The sequence below is a fragment of the Dermatophagoides farinae genome, chromosome 6, assembly GCF_024713945.1.
Source record: "Dermatophagoides farinae isolate YC_2012a chromosome 6, ASM2471394v1, whole genome shotgun sequence".
NCBI classification, from domain to species: Eukaryota; Metazoa; Arthropoda; class Arachnida; order Sarcoptiformes; family Pyroglyphidae; genus Dermatophagoides; species Dermatophagoides farinae.
The window spans coordinates 2,364,454-2,392,010 of record NC_134682.1 but is presented as its reverse complement, the minus strand read 5'-3'; the positions used below and the strand labels follow the sequence as shown (position 1 = coordinate 2,392,010).

The window sequence follows — 27,557 nt, the reverse complement described above, 5'->3', positions numbered from 1 at the left end:
ACATCTTTATAAAGATGATGATGATGATGATGTTTAAATTGCCGGGCAAGCGCATTATAATCAACGATGCCATATATATATACCAAACCATCATCATCATCATATATAAAAACAAAAAAAAAAATTATACTTTTTTACCACTTTGATTAGTTTTTTTTTGTGCTTGTGTGTGTGTGTGTGTGTGTGTTTGTGGAAAACAAAATCTACATCATCATCATCATCATCATCATTCTTTTTTTTGGATAACCAAAAAAAAAAAAAAAAAAATATCCACAACCAAAAGCAGCAGCAATGTAATGAGTGTGTCTGTTTGTCAATGGTGATATATATAAGTGAAATAATACAACACAAAAGCATTTGCGCTACAAAAAAAACATGTATTGTGAAATCAGTTAACTTGCAATATTTACGACAATGAAAAAAAAACCAAATCATCATCATCATCGTCAACTACAAAAATACCCAAACTCCATATATACATTTGGTAACTACCGGTCGTTATTGTTATATTATCATTAATGTTAATGTTAATGATGATGATGATGGCTATAGCTCATCATCATCATTTCATTTATTATTTGCTGCTTCTACTTCATTCATTCATTTTGTCGCTTATTTTTCTATCATGTATTTTGATTTGAGATTTTAGCGAATAAAAATTGCTATCTCGATGACGAATCGAATCGAATAATGTCAAAACAACGGAAAAAAAACGGAAAAAAAGTGGCAGTAGTCAGTAGTTTAATGAATGGCCTCTGTTTGTGTGTGTGTGTGTGATATATACGAAGTTGATCATCATTTTTTTTGTTGTTGTTATAATAATGTGTGTACAAGAAAAAAAAACTGAGAAATTGATTGATAGAGAGAGGCGAGAGAGACAGAGAGACAGAGAGAAATTAAATATTAGAACGACAAAAATCAATCAATATATTTGGAAACAATGTTTAGTTAGAATAGACAACGTAGTATAGTTAAACACCCATGTGATTGGAATTCTTTTTTTTTTTGCTCTTGCTCTTTCTCAATCAGGTGGCTAAATTCTTTAAAAAATTTTTTTTTCTTTCGTACAATACAAAACTTGGAATTACTATAAAAAGATGATCGAAATGGTCGTCGTCGATTCTGTGATGTTGTAATTAAAAATAAATTTTTTTTTTGTGTGTGTTTCCACGTCAATACCAAAAAAAAAAATATAAAAATAAATAAGTCGATGATTCCTTCTTGAAGCACCAAAAAAATAACCTTGATATTAATAATCACATGTTCAATTCAATTTTCTATTTTTTTTTTCTCAAATGAATTTGTCGATGTACATCCATCGTACACACACACACACACACAAATAGTTATATCAGTTTTTTTTTTGAAAAATAATTTTATTTTCGTTTTTTATTTCTGAATTATAAATTTATTTTTTTTTTGTTTCGTTTGAATCTCTTACGTCAAACATATCATCTCGTGTGCGTGTTAGTAGTGTATGTGTCATTGATGATAATTGTGGATGATGGTGGCGTATAAACACAACTCATTGGAAAGAACCAAATTGATGAAGAATGAATGAATGAATGAATGAATCTTATATATCGATTCAATGATAAAATCAATCAATCAATCAATCGATCTATCAAATAATAAGAATTAAACATAACAAACAAACAGAAAATGATTTTTTTCAAACAATTTTTTCTTCTTCTTCTTCTTCTTGTTGAGAATTTAGAGCAAAATAAAAAAACATAAAAATGAAAAATGTTTTTTCAAACAAATGGCCAACGGCACATCTACATCATATAACGACATTAGCAATGGCATCGTAATTGTTTGTTTGTCATCGATCGATTTTTTTTTCTATAGAATCATTGATTAAAAATTCATGAGACTAATGTGTGTGTATGTGTGTGGTGACTGATGAATCATTCATCAAATTTAATAATCAGCCATCAATGATGATGATGATGATGATCAGCTCGAACTCAAATTAAATTCCGTCAAGGTATTATCTTTATTTATTTATTTTTTTGTCACACTAAATTTAATGTGTGTGTGTGTGGTGGTGTGCTCATGTGTTTCCTTTTCACATGAATCTAAAAAAAAAAAAATTGCCCAATGATAATGATGTGAACCAGACAATAGACTGAAACTTATGGTTATTATTATAATAAATAAATAAAAAAATACCAATTATGATTATCGATAATAATCATATCATACGAATAAACACACACACACAGGAAACAATGTGTGTGTGTGTGTTTATTTAATCCAAATGAATTGACCTGAATATATGTGTGAAAGATAAACAATTTCCTGTTTTTTTTTGTGTGTATGTGTGATGGTGGTGGTTCTATCATAATGTTTTTCTTTTGACGATACAAATTATTTGATAGGATTTTTCCCGTTATCCCGAGAAGAAACAGACCGGAATATTGATGAAATCAATCGATCGTTTGATCGATACAAAATAAAGAAAGAAAAAAAACCGATAAAAATTAATTATAAAAAGATTATTATGTAACCAAAAAAAAAAAAATAAATAAATAAATGAATCGACTGTTCAAAGATGGAGATTTTCTTCGGCATTTTTTTTTGTAACACCAATTTCTGGTCCTGTCAATTTCATCATTATTATCATCATCATTGTCATAGAATTTTTTTTCTGGTCCAAATTTGAATGACATAATTTCAAATGAAAAAACAAAATTATCAGCCAAACACAAAAAAAGCGAAACCATATCTGACAATGATAAGGATGATGATGATGATGACATCTGTATAAATATTGAGTCTCGGATCAAATCGACAGAGAGTCAAACAAAACAATCAATGATGATGATGATGATGATGGCCTTTTTTTTGTTATTGTTTCATCCATCCATTCATCTACCCGTTTTATTCAATTCGATTCTTTCACAAACATGGAATAAATTTGTTTGTTTTTTTTTGCTGTATGCATAAAATAATAATCAAATTTTCTTTTGTTGGTTTGCTGACTCGGTTTGTTTGTCTAGACTCTCTTTTTTTTAATCAATTCATCATATATGCATAAATATGCATACATACATATTTTTTTTTGCTACCACCAGAATAACCAACAGAATAACAGAATCTAGCTGAATTTAGCTGTTTTATTTTTTTGTTTTGCTTCAAATTGTAGATTTGTTTTTGATTATTATATTTGCGTTTCATTATTTAAATTTCACAATTCTCATCATCATTACCATTAATGATGACGACAATCAATCCATTCCAGTTTGTATCATCATCATCATCATCAACATCAACATCAACATCAACATCAATGTCCATTGAATATTTCTTTATCATCATCATTTTTTTTCCTGGCCATGATTATTCAACAAACAAACGTATAGAAATTAAATAAAAATTCATCGATTTTTTTCTCTTTTTATTTTTATTTTTTTTCTTGGTTATTGCTGGATGGCCGTATATTGAAAAGAAGAAGAAAAAACGATTAAATTAATATATTGTTAACATCAACATTTTGATGATGATGATTTTTAATGAAAAAAAAAAATTTCATTTCAATAACAACCAACCAACCAACCAACCAACCAACCAAAAAAAAAACATCGATATAAACATGTTATGCTCCAGGTAAGCTGTGTGTTTGTGAAAAATCAGAAAAAAAACGTCGTTTCACATTTCAAAAATGTCCATCGATACAATATAAATAAATAAATGTGTATATGTGTGTGTGTGTGTGTGTGTATACCTGTGTCCATGAACATGAACGATTCATTCAAAAAGGATAAATTGATTCTAATTCATTTTATTCGTTTAGTGTTGTTGTTGTTGTTGTTGTAGTTGTCGTCGTCTCTTTTTTTCATATTCATTCATTCAATAACTAACTCTCTCTCTCTCTCTATCACGCATCTCTTTGTATCAATCTGTCATCAAAGAATCTTTCAAAAAAAAAAAAAATTTTTTTTTTTGCACTTGTGAATTGATCGATACTAAGATCTAAGATATCAAGTGATTTGTGTATATGATGTGATCATCATCATCATCATCATCATCATTATTCATCATCATCATCATCATCATTATTCATCATCATCATCATCATCATAATGCCGGTCTATTTCGAATATATTGAAAATAAAAAGAAAAAAAAAAATTCAACGACGATAATGATAATGATAATTACGGCGATGACGACGACGACGACTACAACGACGACGATGATGATGATGATGATCGTAAATGAATAGGGTGCCCTTCATCATCGTTTTACTTGTTTTTTTTAAAAAAACGAACATTTAAAAAAGAAAATGTACAAAAATTTAATTGAAACACAAACACACACACACACACACACAAACAGTCTTTGCGTTCATTTATATATTGTTATTCTATATATATATATATATACATCAACATTGACAAACGACGACAAATGAAATGAAATGAAAATGAGATTAGAATTTATGTGATGTTTTGTGTTTATGTGTGTGTGTGTATGTCTGTGCAATGTATGCATAGTTTGTCAGTATTATGCATGTATGAATGTATGTTTATCACTGATGATGATGCTGCTGCAACGTTTTTTTTTTGGATTTAATTTGTCAAAAATAAATAAAAAAAAAAAAAACAATTTCTTTCTCTCTATTTTTTTTTGGCTATGTTTGTATGTACAGGTTAAAAACATCTAGCTACATATTCACATTCAGAATTAAACCTATACTCTATCCATGTGTATGTGTGTGTGTGTGTGTGTGTTATATATATATGAAATGTGTGGAATTGGTATTGAAATGAAATGAAATGAATGAATGAATGAAAAAAAAATTGAACTAAAAGGAAATTGAGTGATAACAACCGACAATAACGAAAACGACAACGAAGACGACATCGACAACTATATGTCTGCTGTTTATTATTTTTTTTTTATTATTACAGAAAAAAAAATGAACAAAATAGAACAGAACATATACATACATATAATATAATAATCAACCGACAACAACAACAACAGCATTAAAAATATCAGTAAAAAAAAAATCGAGAACAAATTGGATAAAGCTTTGCAAATAACGATGATGATGATGATGAAAAGAAGAAGAAAAAGCTAGCTAGCTATCTAGCTAACACTGTGTAGGTTATTATATTTTTATATTATTATAAATAAACTAGCAGCAACAGTATAACAACTGTTGTTGATATATACCTGTATTTGTATTTTTTTTTGTGTGTGTTTGTGTGTATATAATAATGATAAAGGAATCCCGAAAACAACAACAACAACAACAGAAAAAAATTGCTAGTTTTTTTCCATCATCATCATAGTTTTATTAAAGCATCACATCACATCATTTATTTCATATCAACGATTTGGAGAAGACACACACACACACACATACATACATACAATAAATACATAGACACATGGGCAAACGCACATACTGTGATTCGATTCTCCAAATAAAAAAAAAAAAAATTTTATTTGTTAGTTTTCTTTGGCTGGTTTGTTGGTTGGTTAGTTTCTACAATGACAGTAGTGTTGTAGTGTTTTAGCCTACAATACACAGGCTGATCGGCTATGTGTTTCTCTGTGTGTTCAATTTCATTTTCTTTTTGACCATTCAATCGTTGTGTGTGTGTGTGTGTGTGTCTGTTTTTGCTGGAATACCTTTTATATTTTTGAAAATGAAATCGAAAATTTGGGCGCCATAAATTTGGGTGTTTACTATCATTATACATGCATGTGATGATTAATGTGTAAAAGATATATATATATATTTTTTCTCCAATTTCAATTCCATTTACGTGATTTTCATGTATTCATTTATTCTGAAACCGGAATCTTCATCGATTTGTCATTATTATTATTATTATTATTATCATTTACCGAAATACAACCAGGTTGACTACATCAATTGAACAAAATAATAATCAAAAAAAAGCCTGGTCTGTTTTTATTTCGTTCGTTGTTGTTGTTGTTGTTGTAGTTGTTGTTGGTGCTGCTGCTGTTGTTGTTATTGTTATTCAATATCCTGTACTTGAATGAAAAGAAGAAATGTGTAGTCATTGGCTTTTGTTGATTGTATGTGTTTGTTTGTGTATATCAACCATCAACATTTAATCATCATCATCATCATCATCATCATTATTATTATTGAAATTTTAACAAAACGGAAATAATAAAAACGATATATACATACACAAATGTCCGGAAGTAAATAGGACAAATTCCATTGGAATTATATAATGGGCTGCACACCAAGCACCCAAGCTTCTGCTGCTTCTGCCTCATCCACCACCACCACCACCACCAACAACTCCAATACCTCCGCCACAACAAATATCAATAATAATAATAATAATAATAATAAAAGCCATCAATCAGATGATGATGATGATGACCAACAGCAACGACAACCAACAACAACTACAAATATAACTCAGCAACAAATTTCAACAACAACAACAACAACAAATCAATGTAAACTAGATCGTCACAACAACAACAACAATAATAATAATAAAACTAAAAATAACTTAAAATCATCAATTACAATACCGACAACAATATTAAATAGTCCGTCCAAGATACGATTATCATCATTGAAAAAACGACAAAAAAAGAATAACAACAATAAGGAATTGGATAAAAAAATTAACATTTCACCTACATCATCATCATCATCATCATCATTATCATCAGAATGTTGCGATATTGATGATGATGATGATAATTTAAGCGACGATAAGCGTAATTATTCTTGTGGTCTATTTCAATCTATTCGTTTTGATTTTTGTCGTCAACAATATGATAATAATTCAACATCGACAACAACAAAATCTGATCACAAACATCATCATCATCATCATCATCATCGCCATCATAATCGTAAAGAGAATACAGCTGAAAGTGTTCATACTAAATCCATATCGGCATCATTAACTGGTCTTCATTCAATAGCATCAGAATTATCTGTCGTACAACCACCAACAACAATTGTTGGTACTTGTAGTATGGAACATTTATCGCCTACATCTAGTGCAAACTTTTCAAATACTAATAATAGTTTGATCGTTACAAATATGGCTACAAAAAATAATCGTCGTAGCCGTGATTATATGGATGATGAAATGGATGGACAACAACCACAACAAAGCTCAATAATAGCATCATCATTACCGGTATCTATACAATGTAAACTTTGTTCCCAAGAATCAATGTCCGGTCATCGTAATGATCATAATTCGGCCATAATTAATCAAACAAACAGCAATGAACAGAAACAAATAAAAAATGTCGAAAATATTTGTGATCAACAACACAAGAATCAGATGAAGAAAAAAATTAAACGATCTGATCAAATAATCGATAAAAGTTGCCAACAACAAAAGAAAAAAATGGACAATGATGATGATGAACATTATCATCATCATTATTGTTGCCGTCATCAAAAACGAATTATCAATCCAAAGTCATCATCAGGTGCCAATAATCATTGCCATCAACCATATTGTTGTCTATATGGTTCATCATCATCATCATCAATGTTTAATCGAATTAATTCAACTACCTCAGCTACGATAGCTCGATTAGAGCCATATCGTGATCAGCCGCCGCTGCTACCACCATCATCATCATCGCCAACACAATCCAAATCCACACAATCATACAATCTTTTGGGACAATGTTCGGTAAGTGACCATTGTGTATCAAAACCAAAAAAAAAAAAAAAAACAAAACAAAATCTAGAAAAAAAAACAATGAATTTAGACAGTGAAGCCAACATTTCATTTGAATAGATCATGAATAATGAAGGGGTAGCAAAAAAAAAAAAAAAAATCATTCATTCATTCTGTCCTTGACTTTGGTATCGTATTCCTGTTTCAAATGATGACGATATGGATCTCACTTAACTAAAAAAAGAAAAACATTTCACACTTGAAAAATTTTTATTTATCTCTTTAAATTCTCAAAATTAATCAATTTTCGTTTTCGTTTGACCATGTAACGAAACGAAATGACATAAATGGCCAACACTAAACAGCAGCAAAAAATAAATGAATTAAAATGCCTGAAGCAAATTATATTATTGAAGTTAAAATGAAATAAAAATATGAAAAATAAAATTGGCTTCCTCGGAAACCAAAAAAAAAAAAAAAAAAACGAAACGAAACGAAACGAAACGAGAGGAAAAAAATCTTTTTTTTTTCGACTAAAAATCTATCAGATTTCAATTGGAAAAAAAAGAACAGATAAAGATTAGGCCATCAGCATTATAATAATTTCATTTTTTTTAAATTTTGATTAAACAGATAGACGGCAAGTAGAATAAAATGAATGATGTACTTTTTTCCCCTATCCACCCCCCACACTCACACACACACAAACATTTTCCAGATTTTTTTTTCATTCATTATCAATTCAAGACGTCATTTGAAACAAACAAGAAAAAAAAAGTAAAACAGAAACAAAAATCTGATAAATTTATTCATTATGAGAAAAAAAAAACGAAATTGTGCATAAACATCATCTGCAGCAGCAGAAGCAGGCACGTGTAGTGTAGTGTAAATATTTCTGTATCTTGTCAATGACGACGGATACGTATGTATGCACATCATCATCATCATCATCATTCTCATCATATTTTTATCCATCAGTAAAAAAAAATAAAAAAAAATTGGTAGCCATGGATTTAATTACTGAATGATGATGATGACGTGTGTCTGTATATTTATGATGCTAGATCTTTTGCCCTTTGATGATGATAAATTAATTTTCATCTTTTTTTTTCTTGATTCATTCATTCATTTTCATTTCATAGTTAGTTAGTGTGGAGAAATTAAATATAAAATCAAGATGTGTTCGAGTGTGTGTGTGTGTATGAAGAAAAGGAATTTTATTCATTTAGTTTTTGTTTGGGTTGCTTGGATGAGAGAGGTAAATGATGATGATGAATTCAGAGTGAAGAAAAAAAAAATAAATGATTGAATGATTCTCTTAACGAATAATAATAAAATAACGATGATGATAATGATGACGAGAATGTGCTGATTGTGTCAATCGACACACACACACACAAACACACAAAAGAAGCGTTTCTTTTTTTCAAAAATAACGATGATGATGATGATCATCATCATCATTTTTCTTTACTTTATAAATTCTATTCTATATATCAGTCAACTTACAGCCAACAAAAAAAAGAGAATTTACAGAATTTTTTATTCTATTTTTTTCTGTTTCGCGGTTCTTGTCGTTGTTATCTGTTCATTCCTGAATTCTTGTATGTTTTTCAGTGTATGTGTGTGTGTGTGTAGCATTATCATATGACCAAAAAAAAAAAAAAAAAAAAAAAACAAAACAAAACAATGAAAATTGATCAAAATATCATCATCATCATCATTTTTTTTCTGCCTTTATCTTATTATATATGATGATGATGTTGAAACTATTTTTTTTAATCCAGAGGATTTGAAATGTTGAATATTTTCAGGTAAATTGGTTCTAAATATATATATATTCTGTATTGTGTAATACCCGGCTAATACATTATTGATTGTTATCATTAGTTTCGGCATCAAAATCTGTTTGATCAAATTTTTCTTTGTTTGTTTTTGTTCAGCACAAAAAAAATTGTCCGATATACAATCGGTTGATATAGTGTTGTTTATATACACCAGAATTACCAAAGAAAAAAAACATCTTTGAATATCATTTAAAAAAAACAACGGGCACGCAAATACATGAATAAAACTATGAATTAGTTTTTTTTGTGTGTGCAACGTTTCAACCAAATCAATCGTTTTTTAATTTTGATATGATTTTTGATTTTTCCAATTTAAATTCAATCTATTGTACATACATACAGAAACGTAATAACAAAATATATGGTCATCATTGAAATTTGAAATTTATCACTACCAAATAAAAACACACACACGCAACAATCAGTTAGGCATATATCATACATCTAACAACAACAAAGGCCATAAATAATTAAGTGCCATGTGTGGAGGTGACAATATTTGTGCAATTATATATTATTATTGTCCATAAGCAAAGTACTCGATATATATACTTTATATTTATTGTATATGTGTGTCTATGACATTACAAACACAAATGATATCGAAATTTTTTTTTACGATTACGACAATGTCTAATATATATTTTTATGGCTGTATTTGGATGTTGATGATGATGATGATGGTGATGATAATAATTACACCAATAGAATACACACACACATACAAACAAAATTTGGATCGATAAACATCCTTCTTGATTTTAAAGTGGGCCATAAATCAATCAATTAATTTTTCTTTTTCTTTTTTTTCATATCGATAACATTTATATAAATGTGTACGTGTGTATAAAGGAGATGTGTGTGTGTGTGTGTGTGTGTGTGTGTGTGTGTGTGTGTGTGTGTGTGTGTGTATGTGTGAGTATGCGATCATAGATCTGATTAGTTAATTAATTAATTAATCAACCGATCCAGATATTAAAAAAAAAAATCTAGCCCGACTATATGTGATTAGGTAGGCGCCATAATTGATTATATTGCTGCTGTTTATAATCATCATCATCATAATATTTATGATGATGATGATGGAATGAGGGATTTTTAAGTTTTCATATTGCAAAAAAAAACTTCTTAAAAGAAAGAAAAAAAATGAAATGAAAAATCCACTTAACCAACAAATTGGTATGATCATTTGCCGGCATCAATTTTTTTTTTTGGTTTTCGTGGTCGTCGCCCAATACAATACTTGATGGAAATAATCTCCTCAGGAACATTTACACACACACACACACGGTACCAAATGTAAGAAAAAAAAATTTTTCCATAATTATCCAAAAAAAAAAAAAAAAACATACAAATGGTTTACAAAACCTGTATCAGGCAAGTATCGCTGCCGAGTTTATCTAAGACGACGACAACGACAACGACGACAATGGGCACTGATAATAAGAAATTTGATGATGATGATATCAATTATACTCTAAACACATACAACTCGGTACAATAGCCTTTTATTTCAATACAACAATAATTAATAGTATGGGTTGATTGGTGGGTGATAAGGATTAGCAAAAAAAAAAAAAAAATTTCTTATCTCTATTTTTTCACTGTTAGCAACCTGAACATCAATCCAATGAAGGATGAATGAGAATATATTTTTGAAAATATTTTTCTTTTGTTCTATAGAAATTTAATATATATCAAGACAAGATATATGTGTATTTATTTGTGTTGATCAATTTTTTTTTTCATTCTTTTTTTTCCATCTTTCTGACATAACAAATAATAAAACGATACATAATTATTATAGCTTTCAGATCAATCATTATCCGCTGTACAAACTATGAACACAAATAACAACATCAGCAGCAGCAGCAGCAGCAGCGGTAAATATGTATCACAAATTAATGAATTATCTGGCTCAACACAAATGCTTCGTATGGCCATGAATATTAATAGCAATAATAATAAACAACAACAACAACAGCAACAGCAGCAGCAATCGACAATCACAACCAACACAATGGTTGAACAGTTACATCAACCATTCATACAATTTGGCCGTATGAATATTGAAATGAAAAATCCAAAGGTATGTTTGTTGAAAACAAAATACATTTGAATAAATGAAAGAATGGGTTTGACAAATTTTGGGTTTTGGTTTCGGTTATTCCCAAATGTAATATTCTTTTTCTTTCTCTTTCTCTCTTTCTTTTTCTCTTTTTTTTTGAATACAAATTCTCCCATAAAACATATATATAGCTGTTGTTAGTATTCAATGATAAATATGATAATCATGCCAAATGGTTATGTGATGCTGGAAAAAAATCTGGTTTCACAATTATCGATTTAGTCGATACAAAAGAATCGGCTATGAATTTATATGTTGAAAAACAACATGAGCTAATCATAATTGACAGCCGATCTCATGTGTATAATCATCAACATCATCATTATCATGATCATCATCAGCAACAACAACAACAACGACATGTTCGTTTTGATAGTAATAATTCGGCTAGAACAAAATTTCTTTTACAAGATTCATCATCTTCACATCCGCCCGCATCATCATCATCATCATCATCAACAACGTTATTATTTTGTGATAATAGACAGCAGCAGCCAACTTTGGATTCATTAAATTTGTGCAGGTAAGTTTTTTTTATGATTTGATTTGTTAATATTTTTGTTATGTTATCAATAATAAAAAAAATAACTGTCAACTATTATAGAGCAATTCGTGATATAAAAGGCAGTGAATTTACCATAGTTATGGCATTAATGAATAAAAACTTTTATGATAATAATGAAAAACCGGATGATGAATCTTATTATCATCATCATCATATGATGATGATGATGGACATTTATAAATCCGGTTTCAATCGGGTATGTTTCATTAGTTAGTTAGTTATTATTAGGATATCGTCTATTTATAGACATGTTATTTTATTTATCGAATCAAATATATAGTGTATATCGGAAACCGTTTCTCAAGGTTGTGGTTATTATCAAAACGAATTGATTCAATTATGTGTATTTGAATTACCGATGCAAATGAAATTACGTGCCGCACAAACAATGATGATGGCCATTGATTCCTGTAAAGATGGTGTAGTCATTACTGGTCCATCACATGATATACGATATGTTAATCAATCAATTGAAAAAATGTTCGGTTTCCGTGCCGAAGATATGATCGGACAGCGAACACAGGATTTTTTCCAAAATGACCTAATTAAAATGGATGTGGATGAAAAAATCAATAACTATAATGATGGCAAGGTAAGTGCAGTCAGCATTCATTTGGCCTACGGACAAAAATAAAATGCATTTTCAATAATTATTTCTCGTGTGTGTGTGTGTGTGTGTGTGTTTGTCTCAAATAAAAGGAATGGGAAGGACAAATATATCATCGAAGAAAATCCGGTGAAAGTGTACCAATTTGGAATCGTATAATGCCAATTAATTATCGAAAAGGGTAATTTTGATTGATAATTATTATTTTTTATTTAGTAGAGTATGTTTTTTCTAATTGAAATTTGTTACTTGTTACCATGTTTCGAATGTATTGTAGTGTACCTGAATACATCATCTATATTAAAGAATTTCCATTCCTTTTTGTTGATAAACTAATGAGTCCAGAAAGAGGTATATTATTTATATTTATATAAAATGAAAATTTATGGATGAATTTGTAAAAAAAAAAAATTTTTTTTTATTCATAAATTTATTAGAATTCTCATCAAGTCATGGATCATTGGCAACATCATCATCACCGAATACAGCGGCTGCAGCAAGAAATGCATATCGTAAAATGTCAACCATTGATGTTCGTTCAGAAGGTCTGTCTATTTTATTATTATAAATTATTATTATATGCTTTATTATTATTGCCATTGCCATTATCATTTATCGGGTTATATTTTTTTTTTAAATAAAATTCCTTTCAAACAAACAAAAAAAATTCTGTAGCTCGGAGACCAAGTTTAGCAAAATTCAATTCCGTATCAATGATCGAAGCTCCTATAACCAAGGTAACGGTCGAAAAATTCTTTTATTTTATTTTATTTTTGTTGTCGATTAAACTTTAAAATGTTCAACATCTTTCACCATCATCATTTATCTCTAATGCTGCAATATTATCATTTGACAGGTTATAAACATCTTAATGGCCATAAAAGAAAGTGGTCCAACATTTTTAGCGCCAACATTAGAGAAAGCTATTGATATATTGAAAAATTCTGAAGTATTCAATAAATTTCAGAATCAAATCAATCCAGATGATCAGGTTACATCGGAATTGGTCAGTAGCTTGATGAATGTAAGTGTAAATGTGTCTTTGAATCAATACCCATTATCAATAATAATGACTTATCCATTAATTCTTCTTCTTCTTTTTCTTTTCTTCTCGACAGACATCAAATAAATCAACCAACAGTAGTACAAGACGATTGTCACATGATGTACCATCACATAAGAATAGTGTTTCATATCATCTAACACAAACAATGTCTACGCCCACGTATTCAAGTCAACAACAAAGCCACCATCATTCTCAACAACAACAATATCAACATCAATCAAGTCTATCGTCATCGATAACCGTACCGGCTAACATACAAAAATTATTAGATAATGATCTCGAATGGAATTTCGATGTCATTGAACTTGAAAGAATATCAGATAAATGGTATGATGGCCATAATGATGATGATAATTTATTGACCATTAACTTGTGATTGTTAATTGATAATAATGACCTACGATCAATTTTCATTTTCATTTTCATTTTTGTTTTCTGTTTGATTTTGAAATTAGTCCATTATTATGGCTTGGCACTTCAATATTCGATCGTTTTAATGTATTACAAACATTAAATTGTAGCCAAACGGTAGCTCGAAATTGGCTTTCATTAATCGAAGCTAATTATCGCAAAAATTCATACCATAATTCTACACATGCAGCTGATGTAATGCAAGCGACAGCATATTATTTAATGTCTGAACGACTAAAAACATTGTTCGATCCGTTTGATCAGGCCATTTGTTTGATTGCGGCCATCATTCATGATGTTGATCATCCTGGTAGAAATAGTGCTTTTCTTTCGAATTCAAATCATGAATTAGCCGTACTATATAATGATATGTATGTATTCGTAATTTATTTGTTCCTATTTTCGTTTATTAAAATCCTAATCATTATTTATTGAATCAATATAGATCGGTTCTAGAAAGTCATCATGCTGCATATGGTTTTCGGCTCACCGTTCTAGGACCGGATTCGGATCGTGTGAATATATTTAAAAATCTTGATCGTGAAACATATCGTGAATGTCGTCAATCAATCATCGATATGGTTTTAGCAACCGAAATGACCAAACATTTTGAACATTTAACCAAATTCGTTCGTACATTTCAATCATTCAATATTGTTGATGATGAACAATTGATTAGTCTGGATAAATATAAAAGTGTTGGTGGTGGTAGTGGTAACAAAAATGATGATGATAATATTTCTACATCAACCACTGTATCAGATTTGGCCACCCCAGAGAATATAGTCTTAATCAAACGGATGTTAATCAAATGTGCCGATGTTTCAAATCCAGGTCGGCCGACTAAGTTATGTGAAGTTTGGGCTAATCGGATTGCATCCGAATATTGTGATCAGGTAATTGGAACCATATTCATTTCGACTATTTATATTGTAATTTATCTTTCGTTGTGTTTCAATGAAAATGATAACTTTTTAGACCGAAGAAGAAAAACGTAAATGCCTGCCTGTTGTGATGCCAACATTTGATCGACGAAATTGTTCAATACCAAAATCACAAATTGGTTTTATCGATTATTTTGCCAACGATATGTTTGAAGCTTGGCATTGTAAGTCTTTTTTTTCCTGCAAAAATTAAATTGAATTCATAATTTTATCTGTTCACCACTTTTTATAGCGTTTGGAAACTTTACCGAAATGATTGACAATATGAATATTAATTATCAATATTGGAAAGATAAACTATCTGCATCGGCCGAATCAAAATCTCGAAAAGTATCCGAATCGGCTGAAGATGATATCAAAGAAGTGGATGAAGAAAACACTAATGATACAAGCTGATTTCCTATATATACATCGGATATTGGATCATATTCTGATCATAATAACAACAAATTGTACAAAATGCAATGAAAATCGAAATGTTATTTCCTCGTTCAAAAAAAAATTCCCTTGTATAATTCCCTTGTTTTGTTGTTATTTAAAAAACAAAAAACTGTTATCAAATTTAAATTTTACCATTTATTATTATTATTATTATTAATGATGAATGTTTTGTTTTGACAAATTGTTGTGTGCCCTCTCCATCATACATTTTGACACCGGTGTCCGCCCATTTTTCATTTTCATTTTCATTTTTTATATATATATAAATACCATTGTGACATTTGTTTATTGTCGATTGTTTTATTTTTCAAATGTAATAAATTTCCGATAAAACCAAATATATTTTGTTTATTTATTTATTATTCAATGATGATTTGATAGATAAAGTCAACATATTGGAAAAAACAAATGAATGAATGATTAAAGAAAAACAGATAATCTCACTTATATAGAGTAGTATATAACCAAAAAAAAAAAAAAAATATTCATCTAATCATTATTGGTATTTTTTGTGTTATAAATGATTAATTAATTTTGAGAAGGATATTTCATCTGATTAAAATGATTCTGTAAATGTGTGGTAAAATATGATTTAAATATTGATAATCGTGTATCAAACAAAACGGAACAAACGGGACACATTTTTTGTTTATGTACTTCTTCAAAATGTTCAATCATTTCTTTCATTTGTCCATTTTCGTCCGTTTGATTACAACGAATTACCTGTTCACACATTGTACATGGCATATCGATAATGCTTTTTACATGAATCGAATCATCTTGTTGTTGTGGCTGTTCTTTCTGTGGTGGTGCTGATGGTTCGATAGCAATTGTTTTTACCAAAGTTTGCTGTTGCTCAGCCGACGAGGATTGTATTGGAATTTCATTAACCTCTTTCAATGTTAATAGATTTGCAGAATCATTTGCTTTGGATGTTGAACTTTTTGAATCGGTTTGGGTAGCCAAATCCATCTCATCAAGAATACGATCAATAGGATCAATAATGATCATTTTATCTGCATCCAAAGAGGAAGAAGATTCATTTGATGGTAATTTTGGATATATCGAACCAGATTTATCTTGTGATGAACTATTACGTTCTTGTTTCTTTTGTAAATTTTGATATTTCACAAACAGATTTCCATATTCAACTTTAGCCTGTTCTAAACGAGCACGCATTTCAATGTAATCAGCATTCAATTTGTCAATCTTAATGATCATATCTTGCTGTTGTTTCTGATGATATGATTGTTCTTTTTCAGATTTTGAATTAATATTTTTTAGATTTGAAATCGACTGACGTAATTCTTCTTCCAATGATTTAATCTCAGCCAATTGTTTATCGCGTATTTTTTCCAAATCTTCAACACGTTGTATGAGATAATTTTTCGATTCATCATACGTTTTCATCGATGTATGCCAATTTGAACGTTCATCCATTAATGCTCTTCGTTCGTCCAATGTTGTGGCCAGAATTGATTTCGTATTTTCCATATCATCTTCCAACGAATGAACTTTGCTGAGCAATTCGTTGTTTGCTTTACGAAGATTGTCTATCATATCTTGTGCCAATGAAATGTCCTCTTCTTTTTGCGATAAAATTGTTTGCAATTGAGAGGCATTCTCACGTGATTCTTTTAAATCTTTATCATATTCTTTATATGTGTCTTGCAATTCGGACAATTCTTTTTCCAATCGTCGTCGAAGTTCCCGTTCAGTTCTCAATGTTTCTTCCAATTGTGACTTGACATTATCTAGATCATCTTTTTGGTGGCTAATAAATTGCAAAACTTCGGCCGAATCTGCTTGTGCTTTCTTAATTTTTTGCAATTCCTCTACGGTTGAATTTAATCGAGAATTCAATTCTTTGTTTTCATTTTCCTTATCAACAATATCTTTTTCCATATTACGGATAAGATATTGAAGTAAATTGTTTGATTTGGTCAAATGTTCGATACGTTCTTTGAGAAAACTTTCTTGAGATCGAACCTATTCAAGACAAAATGTTTATTTTTTTTTTGGCAAACTAAAATTTCATTTTAAAAAAACTTACGACAATAAAATCCTCTTCATCCGGACGTTCAACAACGCCACTTGTAGTGGCTGTACTTTCAACCATTTGTGGTGGTGACATTGATGAACTTTGCATTTCGGTCACATCTTTAATTTGGAACGGTGTAGATTTACCCAATATAGCACCATTAGAATTCTGATAACAGAATTGAAAATATGATGGTTTCTTATCCATAGGCAAATCTTTTTGCTTGAAACAAGTTTTTTTGGCAATAATTTTATCATCATCTAATAGACCAATATCATCAAGATTTTCCAGCTCAGTATCCACATCACAATCACGAATTAATTTCGAAACAATGAACATATCATCTGGGAGGCGACAAATACCAACATGATCATTATCATCCATTTTATATGATGATAAAAATACAGAAAAATGTGCCGATAATTCATCATTAATTGTATAGGTCATTTTTGTTTTATTAAAAGTAACCAATGATTCTGAACTTTTGAAACCAGCAAATTGATCACCACTATCGGTCATCGATGGTGATAATAATGTTGAATCCAAATCATCGGATTTATCCGATGATTTTAGTGAAACATAATCGGCCATATTGTTGTTTTAACACTAAACACAAAGACAATATATCAATGATGAAAGAAAAAGAAAAAATAATAAAAAAATGAATGAATAAATCGTATTGTTTATATACTGAAATGAAATTTCAAAAAATCAACTAGCATTTGAGTACAAAAAATTGAGAAAAAAAGAGAAAAATCTCGATTTGCAGCTAGATGAGTCATCATCGTTGAGTACTTATTATTACACTATATATGCTATCAATCATACGATTTCGAGGATAACAAGTTTTTTTTGTGTATGCATTGACATTATATCCTCGAATCAAACGATTGAAAAGCAAATAGGATATTTGACCAATTTTCAATGGTATTAGTCATCATCGACATTACGAAAAACAAAACAAAAAATAAAAATTTCTGAATTTCACGATTCACGACAGGTATCAACGATCTTATCTAACGAAAAAAAACTTTAATAATAGTGATCAAATGACAAACCTTTCAATAGTTTGGTTTTTCTGATAAACAAAAAAAAAAAGAATCTTATAATATCGATGATTATTTGAAAGAAAATGTTCCGGATTAATAATAATGTTTCAGAGAACTACTAAACCAGAAAACAAAAATTAAAGTGCGCATCAGTTTTTCGGTCTATTTGTATTGTATGATGAGCAATATATGTGTGTATATATTCTATTTAAATACATTTAGGAATTGTGAGTTTGCGCATTTCGAACAACTATGTTCAAAACAAACACAACATTCGATTTTCGTAATAACAAAACAAAACAAAATTTTGATGCCCATGCGCGTTTTTTTTAAATTAAAAAAAAAATTCATTTTTTTTTATTATTAAAATTAAAATTCATTTCAATTCAATCATCATTCATGATCATAACAAAACACTAATAACATAAATTGAATATAACAAGTGATTCAGGTTAAAATTCAGTGTAGAATTTAGATAGGAAAGATGGGGAGGTGTGTGTGTGTGTATGAGTGTTCTTATGGCAGGAAAATAATCGATTAAAATAAATTTTTTAAAAAAGGTTTTTTTAAATAGGTTGTTTGGGACGTTTTTTTTTGTTTTGTTTTGTTTGAGTATAATCTAATTTCAGTCACAATTTTTATTTGAAGTGGATTGTGTGGCAAGTGCGTTTCACAATCACGATTTCTTTTTGTTTAGTATTTTTGTTTTCCTGATTGATTAATTGATTGATTTGGGTCTATTTTTTTTTTTGATAAATGATGAATCATGAATTCATCCGGATGCACAGTCAATAGTAAATTCAATCATCTTCATCAGGTTCTCTGCGTAGAAATTCAACCAATTTTTCTGCAGGTAATTCACGTTTATAAATCAGATTTACAGCATGGAATAATGGAAAACCTAGACATAGTATAAACATAAGACATTTTTTTTTAAGAATTTTGAGTTTTTTTTCGTAATTTCAAATACATACGATCAATATAACCATTAAGATTGAGCATATTAACCACTTCTTCACAAGTTTGATAACCTTGTAATTTTTGTCCATTGAGCATTTCAGTTTCAAGTTCTTCAATTGTTTTACCCGTTTTAACAAATGCTTCGGATACACGACGATTACGGCCACCATAACAGGTGGTAATTAGATCGGCAACACCACATGATTCAAAAAATGTTGACACCCGTAATCCATCGGCATAGAATGTTTTACAGAAACGAATCATCTCTTTTAGGCCAATTCGAATGACAGCCGCTTTAGTATTGTCACCATAACCAAGACCATCGGAAAAACCGGCTGCACATGCAACAACATTCTAGATTTCGAATAAACAAAGGAAAAAAGAGTGATATCTTTTACAATCCGGAATAAGTTATTTTGGTCAGAAAAAAATAACCAACTTTTAATGCACCACAAATTTCTACTGTATATCGATCCGGCACAACAGTTATACGAAAATCATCCGTTTGAAATAAATCCTTCAGTATGGCACCTTGATGTGGACATTTACAACCAATGGTTGTTTCACAGAATTTCTGTTCGGCCACTTCATTTGCCAGATTTGCTCCCATCAATACCGATGTATCAATACCTAATGTATGACGTATTACATCAGATATTAATTCAATACCACCGGATGGCAGTTCATTGAAACCCTATTATAGAAAAAAAAATGTTTGAGAAATTTTTTAATAAAAAAAAATGAATAAACCACAAACCTTAATCAATGAGATAGCTATTGCATTCGGATTAATTTTACCCTTAAGAGTATTACAGATTCGTGATACAAAGGCATGTGGTACAACAAATACAAGTATATCAGCATCACCAACCGTATGTTCAAGGTCTGGATCGGCAATCTATTATAGTGATATGGTAGTGAGAAAAAAAATGATGATAAATTATCTTATCTCGATGTATTTGATGAGTTTTTGATTGGTAAACACAATGATCGTTTTTCATAATAAATTTCATTTTTTTTTTCATTTATCTCAACTTACAATATTTTCAGGCAATTTATGTCCGGGTAAATATTTAACATTCTCATGTTGTTCATTTATAATTTCACTTAATTTTCTTCCATCAACAATCTCTTCATAAACATACATACGAACATCGGTTTCAAATTGTGGATATTTATGTGCATTTTTGCCAACAATTTTTGCTATAGCTGAGCCCCTTTTTTTGCCAATATCATAAATAAGAAAAAAAAAACAAATCAATATATATATATTGTAAATGTTTGATAATAAATAAATCAATCAATGCTTACCAATTACCAGAACCAATAATGCAAACACGTTTTTTACCCATAACTTTGATCCAGGCAAATTTATCCTGTCTATAAATGTTCCAGAAAAATTCGTTTTGTTTTTTATTATGTCGATGTTTATTATTATCATTCGATGACGATGATGATGAAGGTATTGATGAATATGAACGAACAACAAACATATTATGATTATTATTATTATTATGACAACAGGAATGACGTAATGAAATTAATAAAAATTCATTGTTATGAAAAGGAAAGAAAGAAAAATAAAAAGAAGAAAATCTGATTGAAATAAGAATATATTGAATGAAAATTGATTGAATTGAAAAAAATGAATTAAATAAAATGAAAATTAAAATGTTAATTAATGACAATGAAAATTGAAACAAAAAAAAATGATAATAATCAATTACGAACAATGCACTCATTTTTCGATTCATTTTTGTTTTGATCAGAGGAAAAAAAATCAGCTTTGAAATGAAATCAATAAATAAAGCCGGAAATTGATGATTAATTAATCAATAATAATAAATCAATCAACACAAAATGAAAATAAAATGAAATTGATGAAAGTTGTCATTCAAAATTCATTCTCCACTAACACACACACACAAAACAAACATGAATAATTTGAAAAAGAAACAACAACAACAAAAACAGAATTCAGTTAAGTGAGAACGAGGGAAAAAAACGAATCGTTTTTGTCTATGTGTATTTGTAATGAACGAGTAAATGACATTCACTCATGTCATTATATCTCTAGTATAGACTAATAATAATTTTTGTCAACGGGTAGAGAGAGAGAGAGAGAGAGAGAAAAAAAAAAAATACGGAAAGACATAACGGACATTTATCGTCATAGTCATCGTCACAAAAGAATAATTTCGCAACAAATAAACGACACCAAGACACCAGGAATAATTACAATTTATTATTAGCAAACAAAAGTGCAGACGAATTTTTTTTTATATTTCTTGTTTGCTTGCAGTGTGTTTTCAATGTGTAGGGATTCTTTCTTTTTTTTTTTTTTTTTTTTTTTGATTTGAAGAAAACCCATAAAAAATGTATATGGTTTCTATACAAGTAGAGTAAAGAAAAGAACGGCAAAATATTCTTGGCAAAGTGCTTTTGATCTATATATGAATGAACTAGTAGTACTGTAATAACAAGAATATTGTCATCATCATCATCAAGAGCAAGTGAAACGACTACTCATTCTCATCATTATCGGTAGAGCAAACATTCTGCAAGAAGAATGGAAATTAACATCTCAAATTTGTATGATCGACAATGAATGATGAATGATTTGTGTCAAAACATTTTTTTTATTGACAACACAACAACAAGACAAATATATCACAATTACACACACACGTGATCAGTTTATGAATGATCACAATAAATCGGTTTATTTTATGGCTTATTGTTATGATGATACAATAACCCATATTTTAGGATTTTATTCGTTTATTATTATTAACCGAATATAACAGATAAAAAGAGTTATTTAAAAATACTTACAAACAAGAATCCAAAATTGAATAATAAAAATTACGGAACAATCAACTGACCAAATGGATTCAAAGGTTGAAATTTTCTCTTTTTTTTCTGTGATTTTGACTGTCACTATGATGATGAAAAGTTTTATTTCGAAAAATTCAATTAAATTATGTCTGTATGTGTTCAATTCGAATTCAAATATGCAAATGACAGCAGATGATATATTGCAATTGAACGAATGAACTGAGTTTTATGTTTGATGTATTTTTCTTTGAAACAAAGAATCAAATAACATGCACACAGTCAAACACACCCAGTATTGATATGAAACAAAATGACAGCGACAGCAGCAGAAGTTGATTAATTTTGATTTTCAAACGACATCAAACACAACAAACCAATCAATGGTTAATTTTTTTTTTTGTTTCTTTGTTTTGAGAATCAATAATTTCGATTTTATCAAATCACATTTACACGGAGAGAGAGAGAGAGAGAAAAATACATTCGATTTGATAAAATTTTCCTTGTCAGCTGATAGTAACTAGTGAAAAGTGGAAATGTAAAAGAAAAACAAAACTTAATGTACGAATAATGAAAGAAATTAAGGATTGAACAAACAAAAACTTTCATTCAATGCCAGATTATATATTATGTTTATTATTGGTAAAAATTAAAATTTCTTTTTGGAGAATTCCATCAACGTGGTCAAGGTCACTATTAAACATCATTTGATAGATAGATGCTACAATACATTTGTATTTCAATCAACGATTCAAGGCGGGTACACAAATTTGTCATCATTATTTAAAGACAAGACCATAATAATGATGATAACAACAACAACAACAACAACAACAAGTGGTAAACACACCAATTTCGTACGAATGTACGAAAAACAGAAAACCAGAAAACATAAGAAAAAAAAAGAGAAAAAACAGGTTACCAATTCTTAGCTTGTTTTTTTTTTGCTAAACCAACAACATTGTACAATTTTCTTGAAAACAAAACAAAATTGAAACTTAAAACCGATATATAAGTACCAATGAGTACAAAATAAATGTTCTGAAGATAGATAGATTGTGAAAGCGAAAACAACAACAACAATAATAATATAATATAATATTGAGGATTATGATAAGCTCAATTATTGATTAGTATAGATTTTTCAATGAAAAAAAATTGAAAAAATTACTTACCCAGAGATGGAATGAATTATTAAAATATATAATTGAAAAATATAGGATTTTAATATGTTGAAAACAACACAATAACAATAACAAAATAAATCTTTGATGAATGATAAGAAGAAGAAAAAGAAGAAATGTATTTTTTGTACAAAAACTATATTTTTTGGAATCAAATTCTAGTAGATCTTTTACAGATAGAATTATTATATTCTATATAATGGAATTGGAACATTTCAATTTATAAATTATTGACGTGTCAAAATCAACAACAAACATGGAATGAAATCTATTGATCATAATTGGCCATTATGGTGATAATGATAATTATAAAAAAAAGTACAAAGATCATAAAAAAAAGATAAATATAAATATTAGATCGATCGAACGAAATAAAATGTCATTTTTTTTCGACGATGATCATCATCAGTTAATTCGTTCGATCGACTGATTGATCAATATTGGTAAAAATGTCAAATGTGATAAACATTAATTTATGGCGCCATCTAGTGTGCCATTTCTACTGTATTCTGAATGCTCAAACACACAATCATTGATTCAGCAAATCAACCAAGAGAAAAAAAACTGGATTGATACACACAAAATTAATTTTTTCAACTTTTTTTTAGTGAAAGAATCATTTCATCGATAAATTTGTAATTCTATTTATCATTTTGTGTGTGTGTGTTTGTGTAATTTTCAAGCATTTATTTGAATTAAAAATTAAAAAAAAATGATTAAAGCCATCTTGGTATTCAATAATCATGGAAAGCCACGTTTGACAAAATTTTATGAATTCTATGTAAGTTTCGATTCGATTGATTGATCCAAAATTACATTACCAATCTCTTTTCTTTTTTTTTCTCACACAAACACAGCCAGAAGATTTACAACAACAGATTATAAAGGAAACATTTCAATTGGTCTCTAAACGTGATGAAAATGTTTGTAATTTTCTTGAAGGTGGCAGGTAAATAATTTTTCCAATATTAAATTCATTCGAATTCAATTTTTAATTTTTCCAAAAAAAAAAATTAGTTTAATTGGTGGTTCCGATTATAAACTTATCTATCGTCATTATGCAACATTATATTTTGTATTCTGTGTTGATTCCAGTGAATCTGAATTAGGTATACTTGATCTAATTCAAGTATTTGTTGAAACATTGGATAAATGTTTTGAAAATGTTTGCGAATTGGATCTAATATTTCATGTGGATAAAGTATGTTAATGTTGTTGTAATACAATTTCAGTTCGAATTTTTAACCACTTTTTTTTAAAAAATTTTATTTTCCATTTGAAAACGAAATGTGAAATGACTTTTTCAAAATAGGTACATCATATACTGAATGAATTAGTTATGGGCGGTATGGTATTGGAAACAAGCATGTCGGAAATAATAACAAGAATTGAAGAACAAAATGCAATGGAAAAACAAGAGGTTAGTTGGAAGAATAATGTTCGTATCAACCAATTTCTATCACACCAACAGCAACCAATCGATCAATTGAAATTTAAATGATGATGATCAAAAATTGTTTTCTTCTTTTTTTGATACGAATAATAATAACTAACCTCTAGTTCAGTGATCCCATTTGATTTTAATTTTTTTTCAGACTAAAAATTATTTTTGTTTTTAAATGTAAAAATATTTTTAAAAAAAACGAAACGAAAATTCAAAATTTCCTTTGAATTTATATATTTAACGTTCTGTACTGTCATTTATGAACATTTCCCGTATGTCTGTCTGTCTTTCCCATTTGTTTTTTTTTTGCTGCCCGTTTTTTCTCGATCTTGTTTTTCTCATGTAAATGTCTTTTTTCTTTCTCGTTTTTTTGTTTTATACAAATTTTTTTATATATATTCACATATATAACACAACAAATCAATCAATGGTGGTAATATAATCAGATGGGAATCAGCGCAGCACCAGCACGAGCCGTATCAGCTGTAAAGAATATGAATCTTTCCCAACAATTTCGAGATATTAAATTACCCGATTTATCAAATATTGGATCGCTAAAATTCTAGAAAGAAAGAAAAAAAGAATTGAAAACGTCGAAGAATTCAAATTACATTTACATTGCATTTTTTCTCTTGTGTGTGTGTGTGTGTGTTTGTTTGTTTATCTAACAGACACCTTTTTTCTGTTATTTCCATTTTCATATATTCACAAGATTTGAACATTCGAAATAAAACATAAAACAGATTACCTATATATAAAGGAAATCAATATATAAATGTGTTTTTGATTGACAAGATTGATGTAAGATGACCACAGCAACGACAGCAATGATTAACTTGAAATCAACAACAACAGCATCGGAGAATACCACCACTATCCGATCATCATCATCATCGTCTTTATTATCGGATAAAACAACAAAATTAAACAATAGTTCTGTATTATTGGCAAAATTGGAGCCAATCAATTGGATTTGTTCGATGAATACCGTATTGAATGGAAGGCCAACAACCATATTGATTAAATATCTATTTGATGAACAAGAAAAATCCTATGCTATATTATTATCGGATTTTGCTCAAACATATTTTGAATGTGCTACTGGCATACAGATTGAACAGAATTATCAAAAATATAATAAAATACGATTAGAATCAAAAGAAATCATCTATCCATCATTACAAAAATTAATGAATTCAATGCCTGATTCGATAAAAAATATTGAAAAAATACCTGTCGATTGTCATACGACAAGGATTACACTTCGTTGTTCAAGACCTATAACGACAACATTTTGTCTGAAATGGACATTTCATATCATTTCAACTGAAGAGGATATATTCTTGAAACATTTATCAATGCCAATGTTTCGTGGTCTGATGTATTATTATAATCTTAGTCACCAACAGCCGAATCAACAACAACAACAACAACAAGCTATTGAAATAGATAATGATGATGTTATAATGATCCAGGAATCGATTAATAATGGTGATGATATTCATAATCATCAACAACAAACGGGAGCCACCACATCGAATATATTATCAACTAGCAAAACAACAAAAATCATTCCAATACAATCGGATCGTCCATTCGATTGTATTGATGATAATCTTTTGAATGAAATTTTTCGATATGATTAATTTATTAATTGATTTTTTTTTGTTTGCAAAATGAACCATACACACACACACCAATTTTTTCTCTCTCTCTCTCTCTCTCTCTCTCTCTCTCTGCTCTCTTTTCAAATCTACGCAAATTCTTTATAAATAAAAATTGAATGCAAAAAAAAAATAAAAATAATCACAGCAAGTGGCTCTTCTAAACAATCGAAACGTTTTGTAATGTTTATAATCTGAGATTTTTTTTTCTGTTACACAATTTTAACTTTTTTTGTTTCACCATTCATTCAACCAATCAATCAATCAATCGATCGATCGATTTTTTGTTTTATGATTTAAGTTGATTTTTTCAATATAATACATGAATATTTTGGTTGCCTATCGTTACAATCATCATCAATTTTTTTTGTTTCGATGGTAATTTTCAATGTCAAAATATCAATGCCACATAATCTTTTGTGTGTGTGTGAATTAAGATTGTTTCTTTCTCTGTGATTAAACGCGCAACAGTCGTCAAAAAAAATTAATTTATTGATCGATTGAGAAAAAGAAAAATTTTCCGAAACATTCAGAATAATTTGTTTTCATTTAAAAGAAAAAAAAGACAAAATTTTTAATCAATCGCATACATATATATCACTCACAAGAGTATGATATTTGAATGGAATTAAAAAGAAAAAAAATTTTGTTTCATTTTATCATCAAAAAAAAAAAAAAAAAGAAAAAAAATGAGCAAATTTAGATTTTGTTG

The 27,557-nt window shown here is 29.0% G+C and overlaps 5 protein-coding genes across 12 annotated transcripts; 3 read left to right on the top strand and 2 right to left on the bottom strand.

Annotated features, from left to right (window-relative positions):
- Window positions 1–268: 268 nt before the first annotated feature.
- Window positions 269–16,006, top strand: LOC124493915 (high affinity cAMP-specific and IBMX-insensitive 3',5'-cyclic phosphodiesterase 8A-like). Of its 3 annotated transcripts, XM_075731880.1 has the most exons (18): window positions 1,119–1,507; window positions 1,964–1,990; window positions 3,369–3,612; window positions 5,881–7,671; window positions 11,314–11,595; window positions 11,766–12,157; window positions 12,239–12,395; window positions 12,480–12,791; window positions 12,899–12,987; window positions 13,084–13,157; window positions 13,244–13,351; window positions 13,482–13,543; window positions 13,663–13,830; window positions 13,925–14,199; window positions 14,328–14,654; window positions 14,729–15,179; window positions 15,262–15,391; window positions 15,460–16,006. In XM_075731880.1, exons 4-18 carry the CDS (start codon window positions 6,226–6,228, stop codon window positions 15,621–15,623), a joined length of 4,437 nt encoding a protein of 1,478 aa, XP_075587995.1. In that variant the 5' UTR covers window positions 1,119–1,507; window positions 1,964–1,990; window positions 3,369–3,612; window positions 5,881–6,225; the 3' UTR covers window positions 15,624–16,006. The 3 variants fall into 3 exon arrangements, with proteins under 3 accessions (XP_075587996.1, XP_075587995.1, XP_046912992.2); XM_075731881.1 differs by lacking the exons at window positions 1,119–1,507; window positions 1,964–1,990; window positions 3,369–3,612 and adding an exon at window positions 269–484; XM_047057036.2 differs by lacking the exons at window positions 1,119–1,507; window positions 1,964–1,990; window positions 3,369–3,612 and having other exon boundaries at window positions 5,311–5,925; window positions 6,470–7,671.
- Window positions 15,997–19,027, bottom strand: LOC124493916 (uncharacterized). 2 transcript variants are annotated; one of them, XM_047057039.2, is made up of 3 exons: window positions 18,768–19,027; window positions 17,722–18,315; window positions 15,997–17,657 (listed from the first exon to the last, which is right to left on the bottom strand). In XM_047057039.2, the coding sequence occupies exons 2-3, from the start codon at window positions 18,298–18,300 to the stop codon at window positions 16,197–16,199; spliced, it is 2,040 nt and encodes a 679-aa protein (XP_046912995.2). In that variant the 5' UTR covers window positions 18,301–18,315; window positions 18,768–19,027; the 3' UTR covers window positions 15,997–16,196. The 2 variants fall into 2 exon arrangements, with proteins under 2 accessions (XP_046912995.2, XP_075587997.1); XM_075731882.1 differs by lacking the exon at window positions 18,768–19,027 and having other exon boundaries at window positions 17,722–18,370.
- A 431-nt stretch (window positions 19,028–19,458) lies between these two features.
- Window positions 19,459–24,176, bottom strand: Gpdh1 (Glycerol-3-phosphate dehydrogenase 1). 4 transcript variants are annotated; one of them, XM_047057031.2, is made up of 7 exons: window positions 23,729–24,176; window positions 21,030–21,098; window positions 20,758–20,935; window positions 20,476–20,616; window positions 20,158–20,412; window positions 19,733–20,072; window positions 19,459–19,659 (listed from the first exon to the last, which is right to left on the bottom strand). In XM_047057031.2, exons 2-7 carry the CDS (start codon window positions 21,068–21,070, stop codon window positions 19,559–19,561), a joined length of 1,056 nt encoding a protein of 351 aa, XP_046912987.1. In that variant the 5' UTR covers window positions 21,071–21,098; window positions 23,729–24,176; the 3' UTR covers window positions 19,459–19,558. The 4 variants fall into 4 exon arrangements, with proteins under 4 accessions (XP_046912987.1, XP_075587994.1, XP_046912986.1 ...); XM_075731879.1 differs by lacking the exon at window positions 23,729–24,176 and adding an exon at window positions 22,554–23,370 and having other exon boundaries at window positions 21,030–21,314; XM_047057030.2 differs by lacking the exon at window positions 23,729–24,176 and adding an exon at window positions 22,554–23,355.
- Window positions 24,177–24,279: 103 nt separating this feature from the next.
- or (AP-3 complex subunit sigma-2 or) lies at window positions 24,280–27,005 on the top strand. 2 transcript variants are annotated; one of them, XM_047057035.2, is made up of 5 exons: window positions 24,280–24,518; window positions 24,595–24,686; window positions 24,755–24,938; window positions 25,050–25,157; window positions 25,628–27,005. In XM_047057035.2, the coding sequence occupies exons 1-5, from the start codon at window positions 24,450–24,452 to the stop codon at window positions 25,745–25,747; spliced, it is 573 nt and encodes a 190-aa protein (XP_046912991.1). In that variant the 5' UTR covers window positions 24,280–24,449; the 3' UTR covers window positions 25,748–27,005. The 2 variants fall into 2 exon arrangements, with proteins under 2 accessions (XP_046912991.1, XP_046912990.1); XM_047057034.2 differs by having other exon boundaries at window positions 24,281–24,518; window positions 25,050–25,175; window positions 25,628–25,949.
- Window positions 25,988–27,005, top strand: LOC124493913 (uncharacterized). The gene has a single exon (XM_047057032.2). It carries the CDS (start codon window positions 25,988–25,990, stop codon window positions 26,825–26,827), a length of 840 nt encoding a protein of 279 aa, XP_046912988.2. The 3' UTR covers window positions 26,828–27,005.
- Window positions 27,006–27,557: the final 552 nt, after the last annotated feature.

Excerpts from the sequence above, each read along its gene's own strand:
- LOC124493913 (XM_047057032.2), top strand. The coding sequence starts at position 25,988 with ATGACCACAGCAACGACAGCAATGATTAACTTGAAATCAACAACAACA.
- or (XM_047057034.2), top strand. The coding sequence starts at position 24,450 with ATGATTAAAGCCATCTTGGTATTCAATAATCATGGAAAGCCACGTTTG. Across the intron at positions 24,519-24,594 it reads CAAAATTTTATGAATTCTAT|CCAGAAGATTTACAACAACA; the intron begins GTAAGTTTCGAT and ends ACACAAACACAG. Across the intron at positions 25,176-25,627 it reads AGGTTAGTTGGAAGAATAAT|ATGGGAATCAGCGCAGCACC; the intron begins GTTCGTATCAAC and ends TAATATAATCAG.
- LOC124493916 (XM_047057039.2), bottom strand. The coding sequence starts at position 18,300 with ATGGCCGATTATGTTTCACTAAAATCATCGGATAAATCCGATGATTTG. Across the intron at positions 17,658-17,721 it reads ATGAAGAGGATTTTATTGTC|GTTCGATCTCAAGAAAGTTT; the intron begins GTAAGTTTTTTT and ends TGTCTTGAATAG.
- Gpdh1 (XM_075731879.1), bottom strand. The coding sequence starts at position 21,211 with ATGTTTGTTGTTCGTTCATATTCATCAATACCTTCATCATCATCGTCA. Across the intron at positions 20,936-21,029 it reads ATTATTGGTTCTGGTAATTG|GGGCTCAGCTATAGCAAAAA; the intron begins GTAAGCATTGAT and ends TGGCAAAAAAAG. Across the intron at positions 20,413-20,475 it reads TAGCTATCTCATTGATTAAG|GGTTTCAATGAACTGCCATC; the intron begins GTTTGTGGTTTA and ends TTTCTATAATAG.
- LOC124493915 (XM_075731881.1), top strand. The coding sequence starts at position 6,226 with ATGGGCTGCACACCAAGCACCCAAGCTTCTGCTGCTTCTGCCTCATCC. Across the intron at positions 7,672-11,313 it reads ATCTTTTGGGACAATGTTCG|CTTTCAGATCAATCATTATC; the intron begins GTAAGTGACCAT and ends TAATTATTATAG. Across the intron at positions 15,392-15,459 it reads TATGTTTGAAGCTTGGCATT|CGTTTGGAAACTTTACCGAA; the intron begins GTAAGTCTTTTT and ends CACTTTTTATAG.